Source organism: Vidua macroura, chromosome 25 (genome assembly GCF_024509145.1).
Source record: "Vidua macroura isolate BioBank_ID:100142 chromosome 25, ASM2450914v1, whole genome shotgun sequence".
NCBI classification, from domain to species: domain Eukaryota; kingdom Metazoa; phylum Chordata; class Aves; order Passeriformes; family Viduidae; genus Vidua; species Vidua macroura.
Genome location: NC_071595.1, coordinates 1,441,691 through 1,463,610, shown reverse-complemented (window position 1 = coordinate 1,463,610; position 21,920 = coordinate 1,441,691). Strand labels below are relative to the sequence as shown.

Below are 21,920 nucleotides of genomic sequence, written 5' to 3'. Positions count from 1 at the left end.
AGTTTTTGGGTTAGAAAGGGAAATAATCCAGGTGTCACTCCTTAATTGGGTAGTTCACTTTTAGGTTAGACTTGGAAAGACCTTGCAGCGCCAGTTTGTTAGCCATTTTGTGCTGTTTTCACGCATGTAAGGCCTGGGTGCAGCCAGCGTGCTGAAGTTTTGATAAGATAACAATAAAACAAGAACCTGAAGACCAAAAAAAGTCTTGTGCGTGTGCTTTTCCTGACAAAGAACTGCTTCAAGAGGGTTTCCCCCTGCCAGGGGAGCCCTCAGGGAGTTGCCCGAACGTGGGGCCCGCAAACTCGCAACTGGCGCCCCGCGTGAGGAAAATCCAGCTCTGAAGAGATCATCCCACGAAGCCCCTGGGAGTGAGCCAGATCCATCAAAATTCCTCCGGAGGTGAAAGGACTCAGCTGTTCTCCACCTCGATTCCTGGTGGCCACAAGAAGTGACCCCGAGGCTCGCGTGTGACACGAGGCTGCGGCGGCTCTGCCATCCCACAGGTGACAGAGCTCTGGGTGCCACCAGGGCCTTCCTAAAATCCGTAAATGAGGAGCCAGGAGTGGAGAGAGAGAGAGAGAGAGAGAGGGAGGGAGATCTTCCACTTTTCTGCTGCGTTTATGGAACTCCCTGTCAAGGCCTGTTCGCTTGTAACGAGGTGAAAACACGTCCGGGCCTAAATGGCTCGGTCGTGTTTACTCCACTTCCCGGCACATTAAATGCCAAGCTGATTGAAAAATCAATTATTACTTTTTTTTAAGGCTCAAAGTGCCTGCTCGTGTTTGTCACCGTGGCAAAACATGACGGGTATTTTCCCTGTCGGTTTTTTCTGCAGGCTCCTTGTGAGGGCTCCGAGATTTCCCCGGATCAACCCTCACGTATTCGGGATGGGTGAGAGGAAGGGGGTCTGACAGCAGCTACAGAGTGGGAAATGAGCTGGGATGGGACAAAAACGATGGGATAAATCTTGAAAGGATTTTCCATGAAGGAGTGAGCACGTGGGATTGTCCTGTGGGCTTTGGTAAGGAAAAACATCTAGAAAAATATCAGGTAAAACCCAGCGGGGCTGGTCTAGAAATGTCATAGTAGGGATTAGAGACCTTTCTCCAAGTCCAAGAACGGAGAAATGTTTTCCTTCTGGGACACACCAGGAAACCACAGCTCAGATACGGAAAATTTGGCTGAAGGCCTCCCAAAAATACCTTGGAATAACCATCAACCCTTCCACATTTGGGATGGGATGAGAGCAAGGAGAGCAGAGCTTGTGGGGGGGGGTCTGACAGCAGCTACAGAGTGGGGAATGAGCTGGGATGGGACACAAGTGATGGGATAAACCTTGGAAGGATTTTCCATCAAGGAATGAGCACATGGGATTGTCCTGTGGGCTTTGGTAAAGAAAAACACCAGGAAAAACCCAGTGGGGCTGGTTTAGAAATATCCAAATAGAGATTAGAGACTCTCTTCCAAAGCTTTAAAACAACTTCTCCATCAACGTCCAGACTCAGGCACAGAGAACTTTTATCCCTCTGGGACACACCAAGAAATCACAGCACAGACATGAAAAAATTTGCCTGAAAGTCCCCCAAAAAATGCCTTGGAAGAACCCACCAGCATCTCCTCTGTGCCCATTCACCCTAATTTTAACCCCAAGGGTGCTTTCCCCTCCCAGACTGTAACGTCAGGGGAAAACTCCAAAGAAACTGAAATCTAAGGACTCATTTTTGAAAAGCCCGAGGGAGAGAAGTGTTCAACACCCTCGGATTCCTTTGAAAATCCCACCCAGAGTCTCCAAAGGATTTGAAGCAGGAGCTGGACCCAGCCAGTGCTGCCTGGGATTGGGAGGGATGCAGACTTCAAATGGCCCAAACCTCCTGGGGTTCTCCCAGCCCGGATTGTTTGGCAGCTGTGCCACAAAGAGGGGAGAACACATTTGAAATGCTAAACACCCCAAATCAGCCCTAAATTTAATGCTGAATTTTCCCAGTTTAGCTCCAACCAAGCTGCCTCTCCCCCAGTTACTGATATTTCACTGATTCTTCCTCCAAATCCTTTGTCACTTCATATTAAAATTGGCTGAAAAATCAACTATAAACAATTGAAGTATAATTTGAAGTACCATTTGAAGTATTAGAAATTCAGCATTTTTTTTATCACAGCTCCGGACACCTGAAGGGTATTTTAAAAAATATTTCTTATTTTTTTAAGATGTGTGGGGTGAAATTTTACAACAGGGCTCAGGACACGGAGCTGTGTCCATGGGTTTAGAACATGGAGCTGTGTCCATGGACTTAGAACATGGATCTGTGTCCATGGATCCAGGACATGGAGCTGTGTCCATGGGTTTAGAGCACAGATCTGTGTCCATGGGTTCAGGACATGGATCTATGTCCATGGACTCAGGACATGGAGCTGTGTCCATGGATGCAGGAGATGGATCTGTGTCCATGGGTTTAGAACATGGAGCTGTGTCCATGGACTTAGAACATGGATGTGTGTCCATGTGCCCAGGACATGGATCTGTGTCCATGGGTTCAGGACATCGAGCTGTGTCCATGGACTCAGGACATGGATGTGTGTCCATGGGTTTAGAACATGGATCTGTGTCCATGGATCCAGGACATGGAGCTGTGTCCATGGGTTTAGAACATGGATGTGTGTCCATGGATCCAGGACAAGGATCTGTGTCCATGGGTTCAGGATATGGATCTATGTCCATGGGCTCAGGACACGGAGCTGTGTCCGTGGGTTTAGAACATGGAGCTGTGTCCATGGACTTAGAACATGGATCTGTGTCCATGGATCCAGGACATGGAGCTGTGTCCATGGGTTTAGAGCACAGATCTGTGTCCATGGGTTCAGGACATGGATCTATGTCCATGGACTCAGGACATGGAGCTGTGTCCATGGATCCAGGAGATGGATCTGTGTCCATGGGTTTAGAACATGGAGCTGTGTCCATGGGTTTAGAACATGGATGTGTGTCCATGGGTTCAGGACATGGATGTGTGTCCATGAGTTTAGAACATGGAGCTGTGTCCACGGGTTTAGAACATGGAGCTGTGTCCCTGTGCCAGGACAGGGCCCTGTGTCCGTGTGCCCAGGTGACAGATCTGTGTCCCTGTGCCAGGACAGGGCTCTGTGTCCCTGTGCCCAGGTGACAGATCTGTGTCCCCGTGCCCAGGTGACAGATCTGTGTCCCTGTGCCAGGACAGGGCTCTGTGTCCCTGTGCCCAGGTGACAGATCTGTGTCCCTGTGCCAGGACAGGGCTCTGTGTCCCTGTGCCCAGGTGACAGATCTGTGTCCCTGTGCCCAGGTGACAGATCTTTGTCCCCGTGCCCAGGTGACAGATCTGTGTCCCTGTGCCAGGACAGGGCTCTGTGTCCCCGTGCCCAGGTGACAGATCTGTGTCCCTGTGCCAGGACAGGGCTCTGTGTCCCTGTGCCCAGGTGACAGATCTGTGTCCCTGTGCCCAGGTGACAGATCTTTGTCCCTGGGCCCAGGTGACAGATCTGTGTCCCCGTGCCCGTACCTGTGCAGGTGGGCGGGTCTGGCTGCCAGAAGAACCTGTTCTCGATCTGCACACAGGTGATCTGGGCCTCCCCTTGCAGGGCGTAGCCGGGGTTGCACTGGAAGGTGATGGAGTCCCCGGCCTCTTTGCTGTCCCCGCTCCGGCTCCCGTTCTGGGGGATCCCTGGGTCGTTGCAGGACGTGGCAGTGGAAACTGAAGGGAATTGAAAGCACTCTTGAATATCAATGTTTATTTAACACCAGGCCTGCAGCACCGGCTGTCCTGAGGCTCTGTCCTTACCCAGACATCCAGGCCATGCCTTGTTTCCCCATCCCTCCTCCCTCAGCATCCCCCACGCACAAAAATTGCCTTTCCCTTTGCTCTGAGCATCTGCCACTCCAGCTGGGAAAGGCTCTGGGGACCAGCAAGTTCAAGAGCAGCACCCAGGGAGCAGCTTTGATGTAGAATTGTGCACATGGCTTGTTTACTCCATCAGGCCAGACACCCACTGATCTTCCACGGTGTTTTTGGAGAGTTCTGTGCCAGGCACGTGCTGCAAAATCAACTCAGCCACCAGCACTTGATGCTTTCCCCTGAGTGGCAGAGAAATTTAGCCTCAAGATCTGTTAAGCATCAAGCCTGACCTTTCAGAAATGTGTTTGTTTCCCTTCCAGACTTGTTGCTGCCTCTCTTTGAGGTCTGAGATGTCCCCTGAGCTGGGGACAGGCAAAGCTTCGCTGCTGCCTGAGCTCAAGGTCTGCCAACAGCACAAGGATTTACCAGCAGGGAAAATCCCGGACTAATAGGAGTTTTGTGGGCTTATCCACCTCATTAAAGCTCCCAAGATCCCAAAGTGGACAGGTCTGAGCTCAGGTCTGGCTGCTTAGTCACACCTGCTGAACAAAGGCTTTGAGCAGGAGCAGTCAATAAAGCCCAGCTCCAGATCAGGAGCTTATTTCCTGCTAAGTTGATGAGAGTCTGTTACACCCAGGCAGTTTAGAGAAAGCTGCTCTTGAAAGAGCCAGAGGAAATCCCTCTCTTTCTGTGCAGCTGGAGATAAGGAAGTTAACAGCCCAGGCTGGTCCTTCCTGGCAGGATGAGACACAAATCTGGCAAAAAAAACCCAGGATGGCACTGCTGTGCTGGGTGACACAAAGCTCTGCCTCTGTCTGAGTCATCCCAAAGGTCTGAAACCCAGCAGAAATTCTCCCCAAAATGCTGGCTTGTTCCCCCAGCCAACAAGGCAGCCTGGACAGAAAGTTATGGAAAAAAAACCCCAAACTTGGGAAGATGTTTCAATGTGTCTCAGTCCAGGGAAAGTCACATCATCACTCACCCAACCACTCCCTGTTTATTATTAAAACAACTGCACAAACCTGGAACACTCTGTAAATATTGGAATATATCACCCTAAATAACTGAAATTAATGTGTCTGCAGGGCTGAGGTTTGGTTGGGGTTTCCCTTTGGGTTTGGTTGAATTTTCCCTCTGGGTGTGGTTGGGTTTCCCTCTGGATTTGGCTGGATTTTCCCTCTGGCTTTGGCTGGGTTTTCCCTCTGGGTTTGGCTGGGTTTTTCCTCTGGGTTTGGTTGGGTTTCCCTTTGGGTTTGGCTGGGTTTTTCCTCTGGGTTTGGTTGGGGTTTTCCCTCTGGGTTTGGTTGGGTTTCCCTTTGGGTTTGGTTGGGGTTTTCCCTCTGGGTTTGGTTGGGTTTCCCTTTGGGTTTGGTTGGGTTTCCCTTTGGGTTTGGCTGGGTTTTCCCTCTGGCTTTGGCTGGGGTTTCCCTCTGGGTTTGGCTGGGTTTTTGAGGAATCCCTGCACATCCCACCTGAGAACTGGATGGCAAAGCCCTGTTTGCTGGTGAAGAAGTCGGTGTTGAACTGCAGGATGACGGAGTTGAAGGTGCTGTGGATGTCCCCAGGCAGCCCCGAGCCGCTCATCTCCTTCAGCAGGATCCCGTTCTCCACCGGCCCGTCCCAGATCCGCAGCACGTCGTGGAACTCCTCGGTGTGGAAAACCATGAAGTGGAGCCTGTGGGGCAAAAAACACCCGGAATTCAGGCCTGGAGTGTGGTCTGTGCCACATTCAGGCAGCCAGGCCCACATGGAAGGTGTTGTCTCTTCTGGAATTCAGGCCTGGAGTGTGGTCTGTGCCACATTCAGGCAGCCAGTTCCGATGCTGGATTGCAGCACCTCCAGGATTTTGATGTATTTTGGGAAGGTCTGGATGTTGCAGAATGGGGTTTAGATCAGCAAACAGAGGAACTTCAGCAGAGAATTGAGAGACGATGAGGCAGCAGGAGGGAGAGCTCCAAAATCCACACCAGGAAGGGAGGGGAGGGAAAACAGGAGTTACGAAGGTGACAGTGAGCTGACACTGAGGGTTTATTTTGATGCTCTGAAGGCAGATTTCATTCCCTTCCTCTGCATCTCCAAGCTGGGTCTGTCCTGGAGAGAGGGCTCAAGGCCTTCAGCCAAGGCACTTCCACAGGGAATTCCTGAGGGAAAGCTGCAGGAGGCCTCATGGTGAGGGAATTCCTGTTGGAGTCTGGGCCAGTGATGGACCCAAGGGAGAGGCAGGAGGTCCCTCCATGCCCAGGTGAGGGCTGGTGGCACTCCAGGACAGGACAGACGTGGTCCCAACACATCCCTGGTGGGATCTCACCCTGCTCCTCACCAGGCTCAGCTCTGCTGTGGGAGGATGGGGAGCAGATGGATCCAGAGCTTTTCCAAGAGCTTTGGGATCTTCCCAGGTCAGAAGAACCACCCAAGAACAGGATCCAGCCCTGGTTACGGTGACACCTGGGGGAGTCACCAGCAGAAGGCTGCAGCTCTGAATGTCCTGAGTGGGAATGGACCCACAGGGATCATCAAATCCAATTCCAGGCCCTGCAGACGTCCCCAAATCCCACCCTGTCCTTGAGGGTGGTGTCCAAACCCTCCTGGAGCTGTGGCAGCCTTGGGAATGTGACCATTCCCTGGGGATGGAGCAGGAGCTGATCCCTTCCCACCTGGAGAGGAGGAATTTCCCTGTCCCTGTTTGTCACTGCCCCATTTTCCCTCTGGCACAACAAAATCAGGCCAACCATGGGCAACTCAACCCCAGTGTGAAACCAAGAAACAGAAAAAAAAAAATCTATAAAAAATAAAACCCATCAGGTGCTGTGCTGAAATCCCTGCCAGCCCATGGAGGCAAACAGGGAAGCTTTCACTTGGCTGCTTTCCCATTTATCTGGGGCAAACATAAATAAATCAGGGCAGAGTCATAAAAAAAAAAAAAAGGGGGGAGAAAAAAAAAAAAAAAAGCCCCACTGCAAAATCCTCAGCAACAAAATGATGCCCACAGAAGAAAAGAGAAACCAAAAGAGCTGAATCATAAATCTCCCAAGCAGAGACCTTGAGCAAAGAGGAATAAAGCCAAGCTTGAGGAAAATGAGGATGGATGGTGCAGAGCTGTTCTCCACGGCTGCCTTGGTGTGATTACGTTTGTTCCCAGCCTTAACTGGGCCCAGTGAGCCAGAAATGCTGGAAAAAACTCATTCCTGGAGACCTTGGGATGAGGGAGAGGCTGCCAGGGTGGGGGGACACCCTGGAACTGCCAGCAGCAGGGCTGCCTAAAGCACCCCCCCTTTATTTGAGAAAAAAACAACTTCAGGCTGTGCCAGGGGAGAACTCCTTGATGCAGGTGATCCATGGGACAGCCTGTGATCTGCTGGGATATCAGATCTGGAGTTCTCTGGAGCAAATCCATCTCTTCCACAGGCACACCTCAGCTTTGCCCTCAGCCTGGAGTGTGAGACCAGGCACAGCCCCTGCTTCAGCAGGCAATGGAGGGGAAAGGAGTTCTATTCCTGAGGGCAAAGGAGTTCTATTCCTGAGGGGAAAAGAGTTCTGTTCCTGAGGGGAAAGGATTTCTGTTCCTGAGGGGAAAGGAGTTCTCTTCCTGAGGGGAAAGGAGTTCTCTTCCTGAGGGGAAAGGAGTTCTGTTCCTGAGGGCAAAGGAGTTTTGTTCCTGAGGGGAAAAGAGTTCTATTCCTGAGGGGAAAGGAGTTCTATTCCTGAGGGGAAAGGAGTTCTCTTCCTGAGGGGAAAGGAGTTCTATTCCTGAGGGGAAAGGAGTTCTATTCCTGAGGGGAAAGGAGTTCTATTCCTGAGGGGAAAAGAGTTCTATTCCTGAGGGGAAAGGAGTTCTGTTCCTGAGGGCAAAGGAGTTCTCTTCCTGAGGGGAAAGGAGTTCTATTCCTGCACTCTGACAATCCAGATTTCCCAATTACAGGCCTGGAAATGCAGGGGGAAAAAAAAATTAAAAAGCAAATTAAAAATTGGGGAGATGATATCTTTATAAATGTAAGTGTGAGAGAGAGGAAGTTCTGCCAGCTTAGCAAGGAGCAGAGAGGAGAGCCCAGCTCTGCCCTGAGAGTGTGAACAACCCTTGAGGAGCTCTTCCCGAAGCTCCCCACAACCCCAAGGACCACCCTGAGGTGTTTTGATGCTGACATTCCCCATCCAAGCTCAGGCCATTCCAGTCTGGCTCTGCTGTGCAAGGCTGGGACCCCCTGGCACAGAGGTGCCACCAAAGCCACCACTTTCCACCCCAGCAGCAGTCTGGGGGCTGCCCACTGCCCCAGAGAGGCTTCCCCAGCTTGGAAGCTGTTCAGTATCCTGTCCCTGGGAAGTGGAACATCCCAAAGTGCTGGAAGTGGTGACATTCCCAGGGCTGCCAGAGCTCCAGGAGCGTTTGGGATGCACAGGGTGGGGTTTTGGGGTGTCTGGGCAGGGCCAGGAGCTGCACTGGACGATCCTTTTGGGATCACTTCCAGCTCTGGGGATTTTCTCCCTCCTGTTTTTAGCTGAAACTCTGGAAAGTGGAACCTGTCAATACCCATGGAAGTGGGATGAATTAATAACATCAGTGGATTTTGACAACACTGGGATCAGGGGTGGACCACAACCCACCTCTGCCATGTCTCTGTGTTCCCTGCTCCCAGCTGGGCAAGGAGTTTCCATCCATTTTCCAGCACACCCTCCTCCTTTTCCTCCTCCTTCCTCCTCTCCCCCAGCTCTCCCAGCCCAGCCAAGGCACTCCATGCCCCAGAAGAATTCCCTCTGCAAGAGCAGCCCTTTCCCTTTCATGGCTCTGAAGTGCAGACTCGTTTTTCTCCCCGTCTCACCCTCCTGCCCTTCCCCTCGTGCTGTGCAGAAACAGCTTCATTCCAAAAGCTCTGGTGATTAATTTTCATGTAAGTTATAAATGAGAGCTTTATACAATTGTATCATGCGTGAAGAGGATTATTTTTCCAATGGATTACCATAAAAATGAAGTTGCTGGGAATGTGCTCTCTCCACTCCCCTGAGATCATCTGTGCTGCTGGAGCTGGGAAATGAAGGGGCAGGGAGAGGGAGCTCTGATCTCTGGGAAAGGCAGGGTCACCAGGTGTGTGTGGCTCTGATACCTCCTGGAGCCTTCTCCTTTCACTGCTGGCCTCTCCCAAGCCTTTGCTTGATCCCAAATCTCTGCTCATGTGGGTGCTTTTAGGGATTACAGGAGCAAAGTTGCTGAAGCAGCCTTTGGGTGGGGGGAAAAAGGGACTTCTCTACTCTGTCCTGTAAAATCCTTTTCCAGGAGAATAAAAATAGAGAGGATTTCAAGTGCAAGTTGCTTGTGCAGGGATTCAGCTGCTTTGGCTGTGCTTTTTCTCCTCTGTTCACACCCAGACCCATCCATTATTGAGCCATTCCAAAGGGCAGCGCTAATGGAGGGAATTTCTGCATTAAATAAAAATGAAAGCACCAGACCAAACCTGACTCCAGCAGAACTCCACGGGCTAAAAGCAGCACAGAGCTCACCCTGAGGCACAGGCTGCGCTGGAGAGGTGATGGGTGCTGAGGCAGCAGGGAGGAGAAGATGGGATTGAGAGGGAAGGAACTCAGGATGGAACAGCCACAGGCTTGGGATGAGGCAGGAATGGCTGACAAGCACTGGGAACTCTGATGGGAGATGCTGGGAGAGGATTATAACTATTATTATTATTATTATTATTATTATTATTATTATTATTATTATTATTATTGTTGTTGTTGTTGTTGTTGTTGTTGTTGTTGTTGTTATTGAACTTTTAAGGTGCATTTCTCCCCCTCAAATCCCACCACTGAGTCAAAGCTTGGCTTGCCCAAATATTCCAGTTTTCTGTGGGCTTTGCCCAGCCTGGATTCTGTGGGAACACCCAGGGCAGCCCTGAAGGGCTTGGCAGGGCTGGGCAAACATCACTGTGGGGGTGGTGGGGCAGAAGTGAAGGATGAGGGAGCAGGAGCTGCCTGGATCCTGGGACATTCCCAGTGATTTCCTACAACACCCTCATTCCAGGACTGTGCCACGTGGCCATTCAGCACTTTTGGCAAGTTCCTCATTAATCTGGTGAGGAAAAAAAAAAGGTTTGATTGTGGATGCATCCCATTATGGAAAGCTGTCCATGGACACCAAGGCTCTGGGATGTTTGAGCTCAGGAACACCACGGGCAGCACCAGGACATGGTTTGGTGCCACCACCCAGGGCTGTGACACACAGGGGACACACAGGGCTGAAAACAGAGGAGCAGTGATGCCACTGGGGGCTCTGAGCAGCCCGGGCTGGTGGCAAATGTCTGAAAGTAAAGTAGTTCAGCTGCTTAAGAGGAACCACCCCAGTGACTTTATGCCCTCCCCTGAGAGCATCAGGACAATTACAGACACTGATCAAACTGCCTCAAATTGCCCAGAGAAGTTGTGGCTGCCCCAGCCCTGGAAGTGTTCAAGGCCAGGCTGGATGGGTCTTTGAGCAGCCTGGTTTAGTGGAAGGTGTCCTGGCCTTTCAGAGAGAGGTTGAAACGAGGTGGGCTTTAATGTCCCTCTCAACACAAACCATTCCGTGCTTCTGTGGTTACGTACTGTGCCTCCAGAAACTTCCCTTAAAGAGGAAAAAAGGAAGAAACTGAAGAACAAAAACGTGTTCTCATCCACCAGGATCACAGCAAGTCTTTTGAAGGTCTCAGCCACCTAACTTCACCCCTCCCTTTTGCCAAAGCCTTATTTTTTAAAGGTTTTTTCCTGATCCATTGGAAATGAAGGGAAATTCAGGCATGCCAGGGGTAAGCAGGATGGCTGGGAGCACACAGTCACCCAGCCTAAACCACTCCCTGATTCTGGAACCAAAGCAGTGACTTCTCCCTGCTTGTCCCTCTCAGAGCGACAGGAGCTTCTCCCCCCTTGCTTTATGGAATTATTGACCTGGAAAAATCAGCCCCACGTGGGAAAGAAGCCAAACCCCAGGAGCCCAGCTCACCCAATGGTGCATCCAGGCTCTGCCTCGATGGTCCAGATGCAGTTGAGGTTGTGGTCGTAGGGAGTTGGATATCCCGGAGAGAGGATCCGTCCTGAGGCCTCTCCTCTGATTGTCCCTCCACACTCAGCTGGAACAAAAATATTTATGGGGTTAGGGAGAAGATTCGTGGCTTTCTGTGGCTCTTGCTTGGCAACAATCTCACCCTGCAACAGAGATCATTCCCGGCTTTTTCCAGGGATTCTAAAAGATTACAAAGACGAAGAGAATTGCTGAATTCAGCTGAGTTATCAGAATTATTCTGCATTTCTGTGCTCGTTCTGAGCACCTGGCAAAGCTTGCCTCCACCTTTCTGAATCCCCAGGGAGCAAAGGCAGAGCCTGCCAGGATCCTGCTTCCCTGCTCCACACGTGGGGGGGGAAGGAGCCCTGCTCCTCTGCTTGGATTCATCAGAAAATGAAGGATAAGAAGCCAAAGAGCTTGTAAATGTCGCTGTAAATGAACTGCAAAGAACGTGAGGATTTGGAATAATTTCCATGACATATCCATTCAAATGCTGTAATTGTCATTTCTTTCAGTTTTCTTTCATTTCTTTTTAATTTCCACAGGCTCAGACACGGCCTCATATCCAACACATGTAGAGCAAAGAGGGTGAAGGTTAAGAAAACACACAAATGACAGAGATTTATCTTTTTACATCAAAAAAAATGAGGCTAAAACCCCAGCCAAGGAATGGCCCTGCCTCCTGGGAGAGAGAACACGGAGTGCCAGGGGCTGGGCACATCCCTGGGTGTGGAGATCTCCCAGGGGACTCAGTGTCCAACAACTTGCCCATGTCCTGGGCACAGCAGGACAGGAATCAGCAATCAGCCCCATTCATTTGACACACAAAAAAACCCCAAATCAGAATTTTCCAAGCAGGAAGAGCTGCAGGTGAAAGGGAACTCTGCAAAGGGAATTGAAATGTCTGGGGCTGGGATCAGGTGTCAGGCAGCTCTGAAATAAACCTGGCTCTGAGCTGTCACATGCCAGGACACACGCTGATGTCACTATCAGGAGGTGCCACTCACTTCAACACGTCCAGAGTGAAAAGGACAAGGGCTGGAAAAGCACAAGGAAGCAAAAAACCCTTGTCAAATGTGTGTTTAGGGCAGAGTTATTTCATGTTAAAGCTGCTTCAAGTGCTCTCCATCTCACACGGGATCATCACCACATTAATTAGTGCAGATGCAATTAACAGCAGAGTTAATGTCAGTGGATCAGCAAAGCAGGGACAAGGGTGGTCAGGGTGGGGAATCCACAAGGAAATGATTTCCTGGAAGTTCTGGCAGAGCAGGAGGCGTCTCCATCTCAAGGACCTTTACCACACACAACTTAATTAGTGCAGACGAGCAATTAACAGCAGAGCTAATGTCAGTGCACCAGCAGAGCAGGGACCGAGGGTGTTCAGGGTGTGGGATCCAAGGAAATCTCTCCCTGGAGGAGGAGGAGGAGGAGGAGGAGGTGTCTCACCCACACAGGTCGGCAGGGGCTGGTCCCAGGCTCTCCTCTCCCCAGTCAGGCACACCAGCACCCTGGTGCCCCTCAGGGTGTAGCCAGGGTCACAGCTGAAGGACACCGAGCTGCCAGCGAAGTGTCCCTCGTCGTGCACCTTGTACCCAAACTGGGGGACGCCGGGGTCCTCGCACTTGATGAGCTCAAAACCTGCAGCAGGGAGGAAGGGCAGCTGTTGGCACTGGGAATTTCAGAGTCAGGAGGGTTTTGCACAAAGCCACGGCGGTGTTTTCGTCTTACAGTCATGTGGTGGGGACCAAAAGGGCCATATTGGAAGTTGGTGGGGTTTTAATTAATGTTGGGAGTTTTGATCTGGATTTCTGGATCGCTACAGCCTCGGCAGGAAAGGTTTGATCATATCCCAGGGAACAGGGACAGGAGAAGAGGAAATGCCTCAAGCTGTGCCAGGGGAGGCTCAGAATGGACATCAGCAGGAATTTCTCCCTGGAAAGGGTTGAGGGGGGTGCTCAGGGAGGTTTGGAGTGCCCATTCCTGGAGGTGTCCAAGGAATGCTTGCGTGTGGCACTCAGTGACAAGGTGGGGCTCGGGCACAGCTTGGACTGGATGGGCTTTTCCACCCTCAATAATCCCCTTGGAGGGCTTTTCCACCCTCAGTAATCCTGGGATTCTGTGCTCTCCCCACGCTCCAACTCCACTTTGGGTATGAGATCACCACAGCAAGGACTCTTCGCTCACGTGCAACGCAAAACTATAAAAATACACCTTGACCAGCACACATGGGACTGAAACTCACTGGAGAACTGCAGCTCGAAGCCTTTGCTGGTGTTGGCAGTGTCGGTGATGAACTCCAGCCACATGGAGCTGGAGGTGCTGTTGATGCTGGTGCCCAGCAGCTCCGAGCGGCTGAAGGTGCCCAGCAGCCGGGCAGAGCTGTTGGTGCCATCGTAGACCTGGCAGGGGGAACAAGAAATCCAGCCTGGAAAAGCCATTCCAGGGATCCAACCATCACTGCACAGAGAGGCTGTGGCTGCCCCTGGATCCCTGGAAGTGTCCAAGGCCAGGTTGGACAGGGCTTGGAGCAAATTGGGACAGTGGAAGGTGTCCCTGCCATGGCAGGGTTGGCACTGGATGGGCTTTAAGGTCCCTTCCCACCCAAACCATTCCAGGATTTCTCTGCAGTTTCACTGAGCTCTAGAACAGAGAAATGAGGAGGAATTTATCCCACCTTGTCCCTGCTCTGCTCACAGCAACATCTTGGGCTATTCTTTGCTTTTTTTTTTTTTGGTGGAGCAGCTCCCATTAAGTGCCCTGATTTGGGGTCACCTCAAATCAAGGAATTTGCTCCTGGCACTGAGCTGATCCCGGGTATTGGAGGGAAAAGGGAAGGAAACAACCAACCCCACTCTGAATTCCAGCATCAGGCTGGAAAAGCAACTCAAACCCTTCAGGATTTGTCCCACAAGTGATCCAGGAGCGGTCCCTGGATCCACAAGTACAAACAGGGGCAAATCCTTTAGGCAATGTGAGCTGAGATCCAGGGATCTCCACTAAAAGTCTGACTTGATGAAACTCCACAGTGCTGCCCACCTGAGGAGCAGGATTTACACCCTGGAGGATCTGCACCCTCCTCCTGATCCCTGATTTACTCTGCACGCAGGGCTGCATCGCCTCAACTCTCTTTCCCAAGGAGAAGCTACTGAAAAAAACCCACATTTTTCCCCCAGACTGACTCAGAGATGAGCCTTGAATTCGCTGTGATTTAAGAAAAACACAAATGGGTTTTTTTTTCTTCCTTCCTTTTGTGAGGACCACGAGCAGCTCCTCACCAGTGGAGATCGATAGGAACTTTCCCCAGATGAGCAGCTGATGACAAACCTGCTGAGAGAATGTAATTCCTCTGACAAGGAGTACATTCCTTGCATTAACAGGAAATCTTCCTCCCTTTCCAGTCATTTATGAGCTGGAAATGTGGATTACATCTCTCCTGGAGTGTGACACTTCAATGAGGACAGAGGCATTCCTGGGAAGATGGCTCAGCACGTCCTTGTAATATTAATGCCTCCTTCAAAACCATTCCTTTGGTTAATAAAAAACTCAGCCTGGATTTGTCCCCTCCTCCACAGAGTCCTGAAGCTTGAATAATCTGAGAAGAGTCTGGAGTTCTGCATTTCAATCAGCCCCTTTTTTGGGAGAAACCAGCCTTGATTCTTCAAAGCACTAAAATAATGCTCAAACTGCTCTGATGGATGAGGAGTTTTTCCTGTGCAATTCCACAGGTGAGAGCTGAAGTTTAGATGGTCTGGGGGCAATTTGATCTTTCAAATTTGAAGATTTCTGGGGGAAGATTTGATCCTCCAGTGCCATGGCAATCACTGGAGCATTCCTGGGATGACACAGAGGTCACTCCCACCTAATCCCATAAAAATTTTAGAGCACTTAGAGACGTTGCTCCCATGAGCAGCTCCACTGCCCGAGCCAGAATTACCTTGAGGACATCTCCTGCCTCCAGCTCGAAGGTCCTGGCTTTCAGCTGGATGCCTTTGCCAGGCTGGCTCTGGATGGAGTAGATGCACTCGTGGTTGTTGTTGTAGTTCAGGGGGTAGTTGGGGGACAGCAGCACACCCTGGGTTCCCGTCACGGACGAGCCACACTCAGCTGCAGCGAGACACAAAGGCACATTTCAGTGACCCCACGCACGTTCTGGCCACACCACACATGCAGGTGACTCCTCTGAAGGCCACAGCTGCTCAGCTTTTCTTGCAGCAGCAAGGAAAGGGGCTTCTCCCTGTCGTTATTCACCACACCCTGCAGACTGCCCCCTTTTCCATCACATTTCCTAGCCAGCCTTCTCTCCGCCTTCAGAATCTGTGGGAGTGTAAATATGGAGGGGGGATCTGGGTGGAATTTGGGGGGAAACTGGGAATCTGTGGCGATTCCATGTGGATCTACCCAGGATCTCTACTCGGAGCATTTGACTTCCAGCCAAACCTGAAGTCAGATGATTTGTGGGCCTCAAAACTCGGCAGAAGGATCCTGGCTAGAGGAGGAAGAAGGTGGCAGCTCTGGAGGCTCAGGCTATCGTGGGTGTGAGGAGCTCCCAGCTTGGATCTGGCAAAAACCAACTCTGATCTGGCACTTCCAGTCCCTGACTCACAGGGACACATCACAGGGACTGGCACGGTGTGGCAGCACATTTCCCTCTCTCTCCCAGGATTTTTCATAGAGGAGCACAGAGAGAAAGAAATAGAAAATTTCTGTTTCTGCTCCTCGTTTTTCCCCATGTGGAATGTGCTTGGAGAATTGTTTACCTGGGGTGATGCTTGGTTGGATTCTGGTGAGGATTGTTTGGGGCTGGTGGCCAATCCAACCCAATCCAACCCAATCCAACCCAATCCAACCCAACCCAATCCAATCCAATCCAATCCAATCCAATCCAATCCAATCCAATCCAATCCAACCCAACCCAACCCAATCCAACCCAATCCAATCCAACCCAACCCAATCCAACCCAATCCAATCCAATCCAATCCAATCCAATCCAATCCAATCCAATCCAATCCAACCCAACCCAACCCAATCCAATCTCTAGAGAGGGTCACGAGTTGTGAGTTAGATTTGGTAGTTAGAAAAGTAGGTTTGCAGTTTTAGTATCTCCTTCAAATAGTATATTAATGTATGATAGCATAGTTTTAATAAAGAAATCATTCAATTTCTGAGCTGCAGTCACACATCAGCATTTCTGCCCCCTGGGTTTGCCTGAATTTTACAATAACACGGGTGGATCTTCCTTCCAAAAAGCAGGAGCAGAAGTCCCAGGGATGTCCTCCCAGAGCAAAGATCCCAGTGGTTTGTCACACACATCCACAGCCCCTCAGCACGTGGGAATCTGGGTGAAATCTGGGGGAATTTGGGGGGAAGGTCTGTGGGGGATCCATGTAAATATAAACCTGTGTGAATCTCTGTGGAATCTGTGTGGATCTGTGGGAAATCTGGGGGGGATCTGTGGGAAATCGATGGAAATTTTGGGGGAATCTGTGTGAATCTCTGTGAAATCTGTGGGGAATCTGTGGGAATTTGAGTGAATCTGTGGGAAATCTGTGTAAATATAAACCTGTGTGAATCTCTGTGAAATCTGTGTGGATCTGTGGGAAACTGGGGGGGGGGGGAATCTGTGGGGAATCTGTGGGAATATGAGTGAAATCTGTGTAAATGGAAATCTGTGTGAACCTCTGTTGAAATCTGTGTGGATCTGTGGGAAATCTGTGGCAAATCGATATAAATCTGTAGGAATCTGTACAGATCTGTGTGGATCTGCCTCAGAACAACCCCACGCTGAGGATTTTCTGTTCCTCCTGCCGAGCTCCCACACGAGCCAGCCGTGAGTCACTGTTTTCCCAGCCTGTTTACCCTGGAAGATTTTCTGCTGTCAAACACTGGCTGCCTGCTCCTCTGGGGCTCTGCAGGCAGGGCTGGGGACAGGCACTCCAAAGTCCCCTCCCCAGAGCAGTTTTTGGGATCAAGCTCGTGTCCCTGAGTCCCCACAGCTCCTGGAGCTGAGGGAACCATCCCAGGACAGCTCCTGGGGCTGAGGAAATCATCCCAGGACCAGAATTAGCTCCAGGACAGCTCCTGGGATTGAGGAAATCATCCCAGGACAGCTCCTGGAGCTGAGGAAATCATCCCAGGACCAGAATTAGCTCCAGGACAGCTCCTGGAGCTGAGGAAATCATCCCAGAGCAGCTCCTGGGGCTGAGGAAATCATCCCAGGACAGCTCCTGGAGCTGAGGAAATCATCCCAGGACCAGAATTAGCTCCAGGACAGCTCCTGGAGCTGAGGAAATCATCCCAGGACAGCTCCTGGAGCTGAGGAAATCATCCCAGGACCAGAATTAGCTCCAGGACAGCTCCTGGAGCTGAGGAAATCATCCCAGAGCAGCTCCTGGGGCTGAGGAAATCATCCCAGGACAGCTCCTGGAGCTGAGGAAATCATCCCAGGACCAGAATTAGAGCTTCAGGACAGCTCCTGGAGCTGAGGGAACCATCCCAGGGCAGCTCCTAGCTCTGCTGCTGCTCCAGGGAAGGGTTAAGGAAGCAGCAGATGCACCCAGAGGAGGCACTTTGGAGGTGACTTTGTCCTCTGCTCTTGCCATGGATGAAAAGCAGGATTTTGGCACAGATTCCCCAGGGATGATGCTGGGGACATCTCAGGGAGCTGTGCTGGCCAGAGGGTTCGGACAAAGGAACGAAAACCACTCTGAGTTCTCCCCAGACCATCTCTAGGACAGGAGCTGAATACAGAGTGCCTGGAAAAGCAATTAAATCTCCTGTGATCTTAATGAGTCAGCCTCCCATTTCCATCCCTGTCCAGGCAGATGTGAGCAGGCAGTGGGGACACTGTGACAGAGCTGTCACCCTGCCACAGAGCTCTGGGCCATCAGCCCTGAGCTTGCCCTGTTATGATAAACCCAAGCTGTTAATTGTGAGCCAGGAACAGCAGCCAGAGCGCCCACTTAGCGCTGCTGTCTGAGGCTCGAGTTCAAAGCCCTGTAAATGATTATTTTTTTTTTAATTCTCATTCCCCTGATGAGCTTTGTCTGCAGCCTGATTGTTATTCCTGCCTGTCCCAGCAGGATGAGGCCTCAGAGCTCAGCAGAGCTGGGAAATTCAGCACCACAGGCTGGGAGGAGGCAGCAGCTGGCTCTGCTTTGCCCTGCAATGGCCCTCAAGGGTCACCCAGAGCTCAGGACAATCTCCTGGGCAGCCAGGTGAGATCCCTGCCCTGGCTGATCTGCAGGAATCCCTCATGCTCTGGGTGAGCAGAGCTGGGAACGAATTCCCGTGGAAATTCTACACCTAAAAAACGTGTGGCATCTTTTTCCCAAGGCCTGGGAAAATCATCCTCCTTCCTTCCAAATTTGTCACACTCCTCATCGCTGCCTCGCCAGAGTTCTGCACCAGGAACAGCAGCAACCAACAACTGCAGACCAATCCCTGCCCTCCTCTACCCTTGGATTTACTGATTTATCAGTGCAAGTAACTGATAAGGCTGGAGGGACTGAAAGAGGACCTGCAGTGGTCAGGAAGGGAAAGGTGTAAGGGGTAAGAAACACGTGGAGAACAGGGGAGAGGTCAAAGCCAGGGGGGCTCCCAGACACATCCATGGAAACGTGGAATTTGCCTGGATATGGAGATTACAGCTCTCTGTAATTCCATGGGGAACGCCTTAAACGCGGGCTGGACGGCAGGAACTGCCCCAAAAGGGAGGAGCAGCTCTGCAATCACTCACTTGGGGTGGGGCTGGGGCACACCCGGGGATGTGTCACCTCCTGGGGATGTGTCACCTCCTGGGGATGTGTCACCCTCCTGGGGATGTGTCACCCTCGTGGGGAGAGCACTGAAAGGCTGGAATGGCTGGAAGCTCCTTCCTGCTGCCTCTCTGCCATCCCTGCTCTGGATTGAGCCCACCCTGGGGATGTCACCCATCCATCCCAGGGGATGTCACCCATCCTAGCGGTGCTCCCATCCATCCCAGGGGATGTCACCTATCCCAGGGGTGCTCCCATCCACCCTGGGGATGTCACCCCTCCATCCTTGGGGATGTCACCTATCCCAGAGATGTCACACATCCATCCCAGGGGATGTCACCCCTCCATCCTTGGGGAATGTCACCCATCCCAGGGGTGCTCCCATCCATCCCAGGGATGTCACCCAACCATCACAATGGATGTCACCCAACCATCCTGGGGATGTCACCCATCCCAGAGATGCCACCCATCTATCCCAGGGATGTCACCCAACCATCACAATGGATGTCACCCATCCATCCTGGGGAATGTCACCCATCCCAGAGATGCCACCCATCCATCCCAGAGATGTCACCCATCCATCCTGGGGAATGTCACCCATCCCAGGGGTGCTCCCATCCACGCCAGGGATGTCACCCATTCATTCCAGGGATGTCACCCCTCCATCCTGGGGATGTCACCCATCCCAGGGGTGCTCCCCTCCATCCCAGGGCTGCTCCCCTCCATCCCTGCCCACCTCGACAGTGCAGCACAGCGGGACCAGCCAAGCAAAATGAAAGCACATGACCACCTACCAACACACCTTGGCAGAGGCGAACTCCACACACGCCGTCTCCCGCCCAGGCAGGTGATCCGGGACGCTCCCTCCAGCCGGTACCCCGGGAAGCAGGAGAAGGTCAGCACGTCCCCCACTCCGAACTGCAGCCCCTTCCTGATGCTGTAGGCTGGCACTTCTGGCTCGTCACACGGCTCCAAGTCGTATTCTGGAGGGGATAAATGGGTTTTAGGGGATGGCAAATGGGTTCTGTCCTCCACGGAGAGGACACGAGGATCCAAAGGAGCTCTGATCCAGCTGCAGTGAATCCGTGAGGATTCTAAACCATGAAAATCCACCTGGATTTCACCCCCAACCTAAAATTCAGGGGTTCTGTCCTCCCTGTAAATGCCACAAGGATCCAAAGGAGCTTTGATCAGCTGCAGTGAATCCATGAGGATTCTAAACCATGAAAATCCACCTGGATTTCATTCCAACCTAAAATTCAGGCGTTCTGTCCTCCACGGAGAGGACACAAGGATCCAAGGGAACTTTGATCCAGCAGCAGTGAATCCATGAGGATTCCAAGCCATGAAAACCCACCTGGATTTCACCCCCAACCTAAAATTCAGGGGTTCTGTACTCTCTGGAGAGGACACAAGGATCCAAGGGAGCTTTGATCCAGCAGCAGTGAATCCATGAGGATTCCAAGCCATGAAAACCCACCTGGATTTCACCCCACACCTACAGCTCAGGGGTTCTGTCCTCCCTGTAAATGACACAAGGATCCAAAGGAGCTTTGATCCAGTTGCAGTGAATCCATGAGGATTCCAAGCCATGAAAACCCACCTGGATTTCACCCCCAACCTAAAATTCAGGGGTTCTGTACTCTCTGGAGAGGACACAAGAATCCAAGGGAGCCTTGATCCAGCTGCAGTGAATCCATGAGGATTCCAAACCATGAAAATCCACCTGGATTTCATTCCAACCTAAAATTCAGGGGTTCTGTACTCTCTGGAGAGGACACAAGAATCCAAGGGAGCCTTGATCCAGCTGCAGTGAATCCATGAGGATTCCAAGCCATGAAAACCCACCTGGATTTCACCCCCAACCTAAAACTCCCCCCCCACCCCAGCACCTGGATCCCAACCACCTCCCAAGACAACAGGTCCCAGTTCCTGTCACAGTGGCACCGGTGGGGGACAGGGATTTGTCACCGTCCCTCGGCTGCAGCCCAGTGAGGATGGATTGATCCGGGTGGGATTTCTGCTGCCTCTCCATTTCTAATCCTGGAAATGGATGATCCCTGCCCAGGGAATGCAGGAGGACACTGAAGCTGCTGCTCCAAGGAAGGTCACCTAGTTATTTTGGCCAGCAGCCAAACTCACGCTCTGACCCCAAACCAGCTCGAAGGAAAACGCTTTTGAGGGTGTTTTTGGCAAAATCCCCAAGTCCAAAGCCTGTACGTTAACATATATATATGTAAAGGAAGCTAAAAATAGAACTGACTCCTGTTTTTGCTTTTCAAGATAGGAAAGAAACCTTGAAATACACTGAAAATGAGAGTTATAATTAGAGGCGAGCTTTTGAAAGGCAAAACGCCGTTTTCCCCCTCATCAAAATGGGAGTTAATTGGAAATTTTCTGACTGGTTTCCACATGCAAATCCCTGACTTCAGAGGCCAGGAACAAAGGCACTGGGAGCCAGGTTTCAGCTGCATCTATGGCAACAGCTCTGCCCATCAGGGAGGGTGCCAGACCAAGCTCCACAGGAAAAATGGGGATTTCTCTCCTTCCCTGGGTGCTGAGCTGGCAGCTCAGGACTGGGAAGGACACAGGGACAGAGGCAAAGAACAGCAATAAAGCTCCTGTCCTTCACTGACTGTTGTAGGGAATGGCTTCTGGGGCACTCAGGCAGCAAAGATTGACATTGCCTGGAATGGGAGCACTTGGGAGTCATTTGGAGGACTCCAGCCCAGAGGACACAGTCAAACACCTCGTGCCCTTCAACCAGAGGCTGCCCCAGTGCCACATGTCCCCTTTTTGAGGTCCCTCTCCAAGTCCCCACGCTCCTTCTGACCGACAGCTGCTGAAAGATCAGGATTTCCTTGAAAAATCTGCACTTTGGATCACCACACCCACCCAAAGCCACCATCACCGTGATGGCTGAGCAAGCACGGCTCAGCATGGGATTGCTGGAACTTCTCTGGGCAGGAATCGTTTCCTTCTGCCTCCTCCTGACCTCCTGGAGTCAGGAAGATCTGGATTCCCTCAGAGACCTGCTGGGTGCAGCAGGAGGGGGCTCCCATCTGCTACCAGAGCAACTGAGCCCAGCCCAGGCAGGGAAAATGCATCTTCCAGCTCCCTGGAAGTGCCGGTGGGATCATGGAAACCCAGCCTGGGATATGCCAGGTGTTGTTAAAAATCATGGAATGGTTGGGGTGGGAAGGGACATTAAGGATCATCCAGTGCCATGGACATGGGACACTTCCACCGTCCCAGGCTGCTCCAAGCCCTGCCCAACCA

The 21,920-nt window shown here is 51.6% G+C and overlaps 1 protein-coding gene across 1 annotated transcript in view; it reads right to left on the bottom strand.

Moving 5' to 3' along the window:
* The window catches only part of CSMD2 (CUB and Sushi multiple domains 2), a 308,910-nt gene that overhangs the window by 68,068 nt on the left and 218,922 nt on the right, over window positions 1-21,920 (bottom strand). The window contains exons 22-28 of the mRNA XM_053998582.1: window positions 19,436-19,624; window positions 14,822-14,991; window positions 13,130-13,286; window positions 12,334-12,525; window positions 10,825-10,951; window positions 5,336-5,538; window positions 3,531-3,722 (exon numbers count right to left, since the gene is read on the bottom strand). Coding sequence (XP_053854557.1) covers window positions 3,531-3,722; window positions 5,336-5,538; window positions 10,825-10,951; window positions 12,334-12,525; window positions 13,130-13,286; window positions 14,822-14,991; window positions 19,436-19,624 — 1,230 coding nt within the window. The remainder of the gene's footprint in view (window positions 1-3,530; window positions 3,723-5,335; window positions 5,539-10,824; window positions 10,952-12,333; window positions 12,526-13,129; window positions 13,287-14,821; window positions 14,992-19,435; window positions 19,625-21,920) is intronic.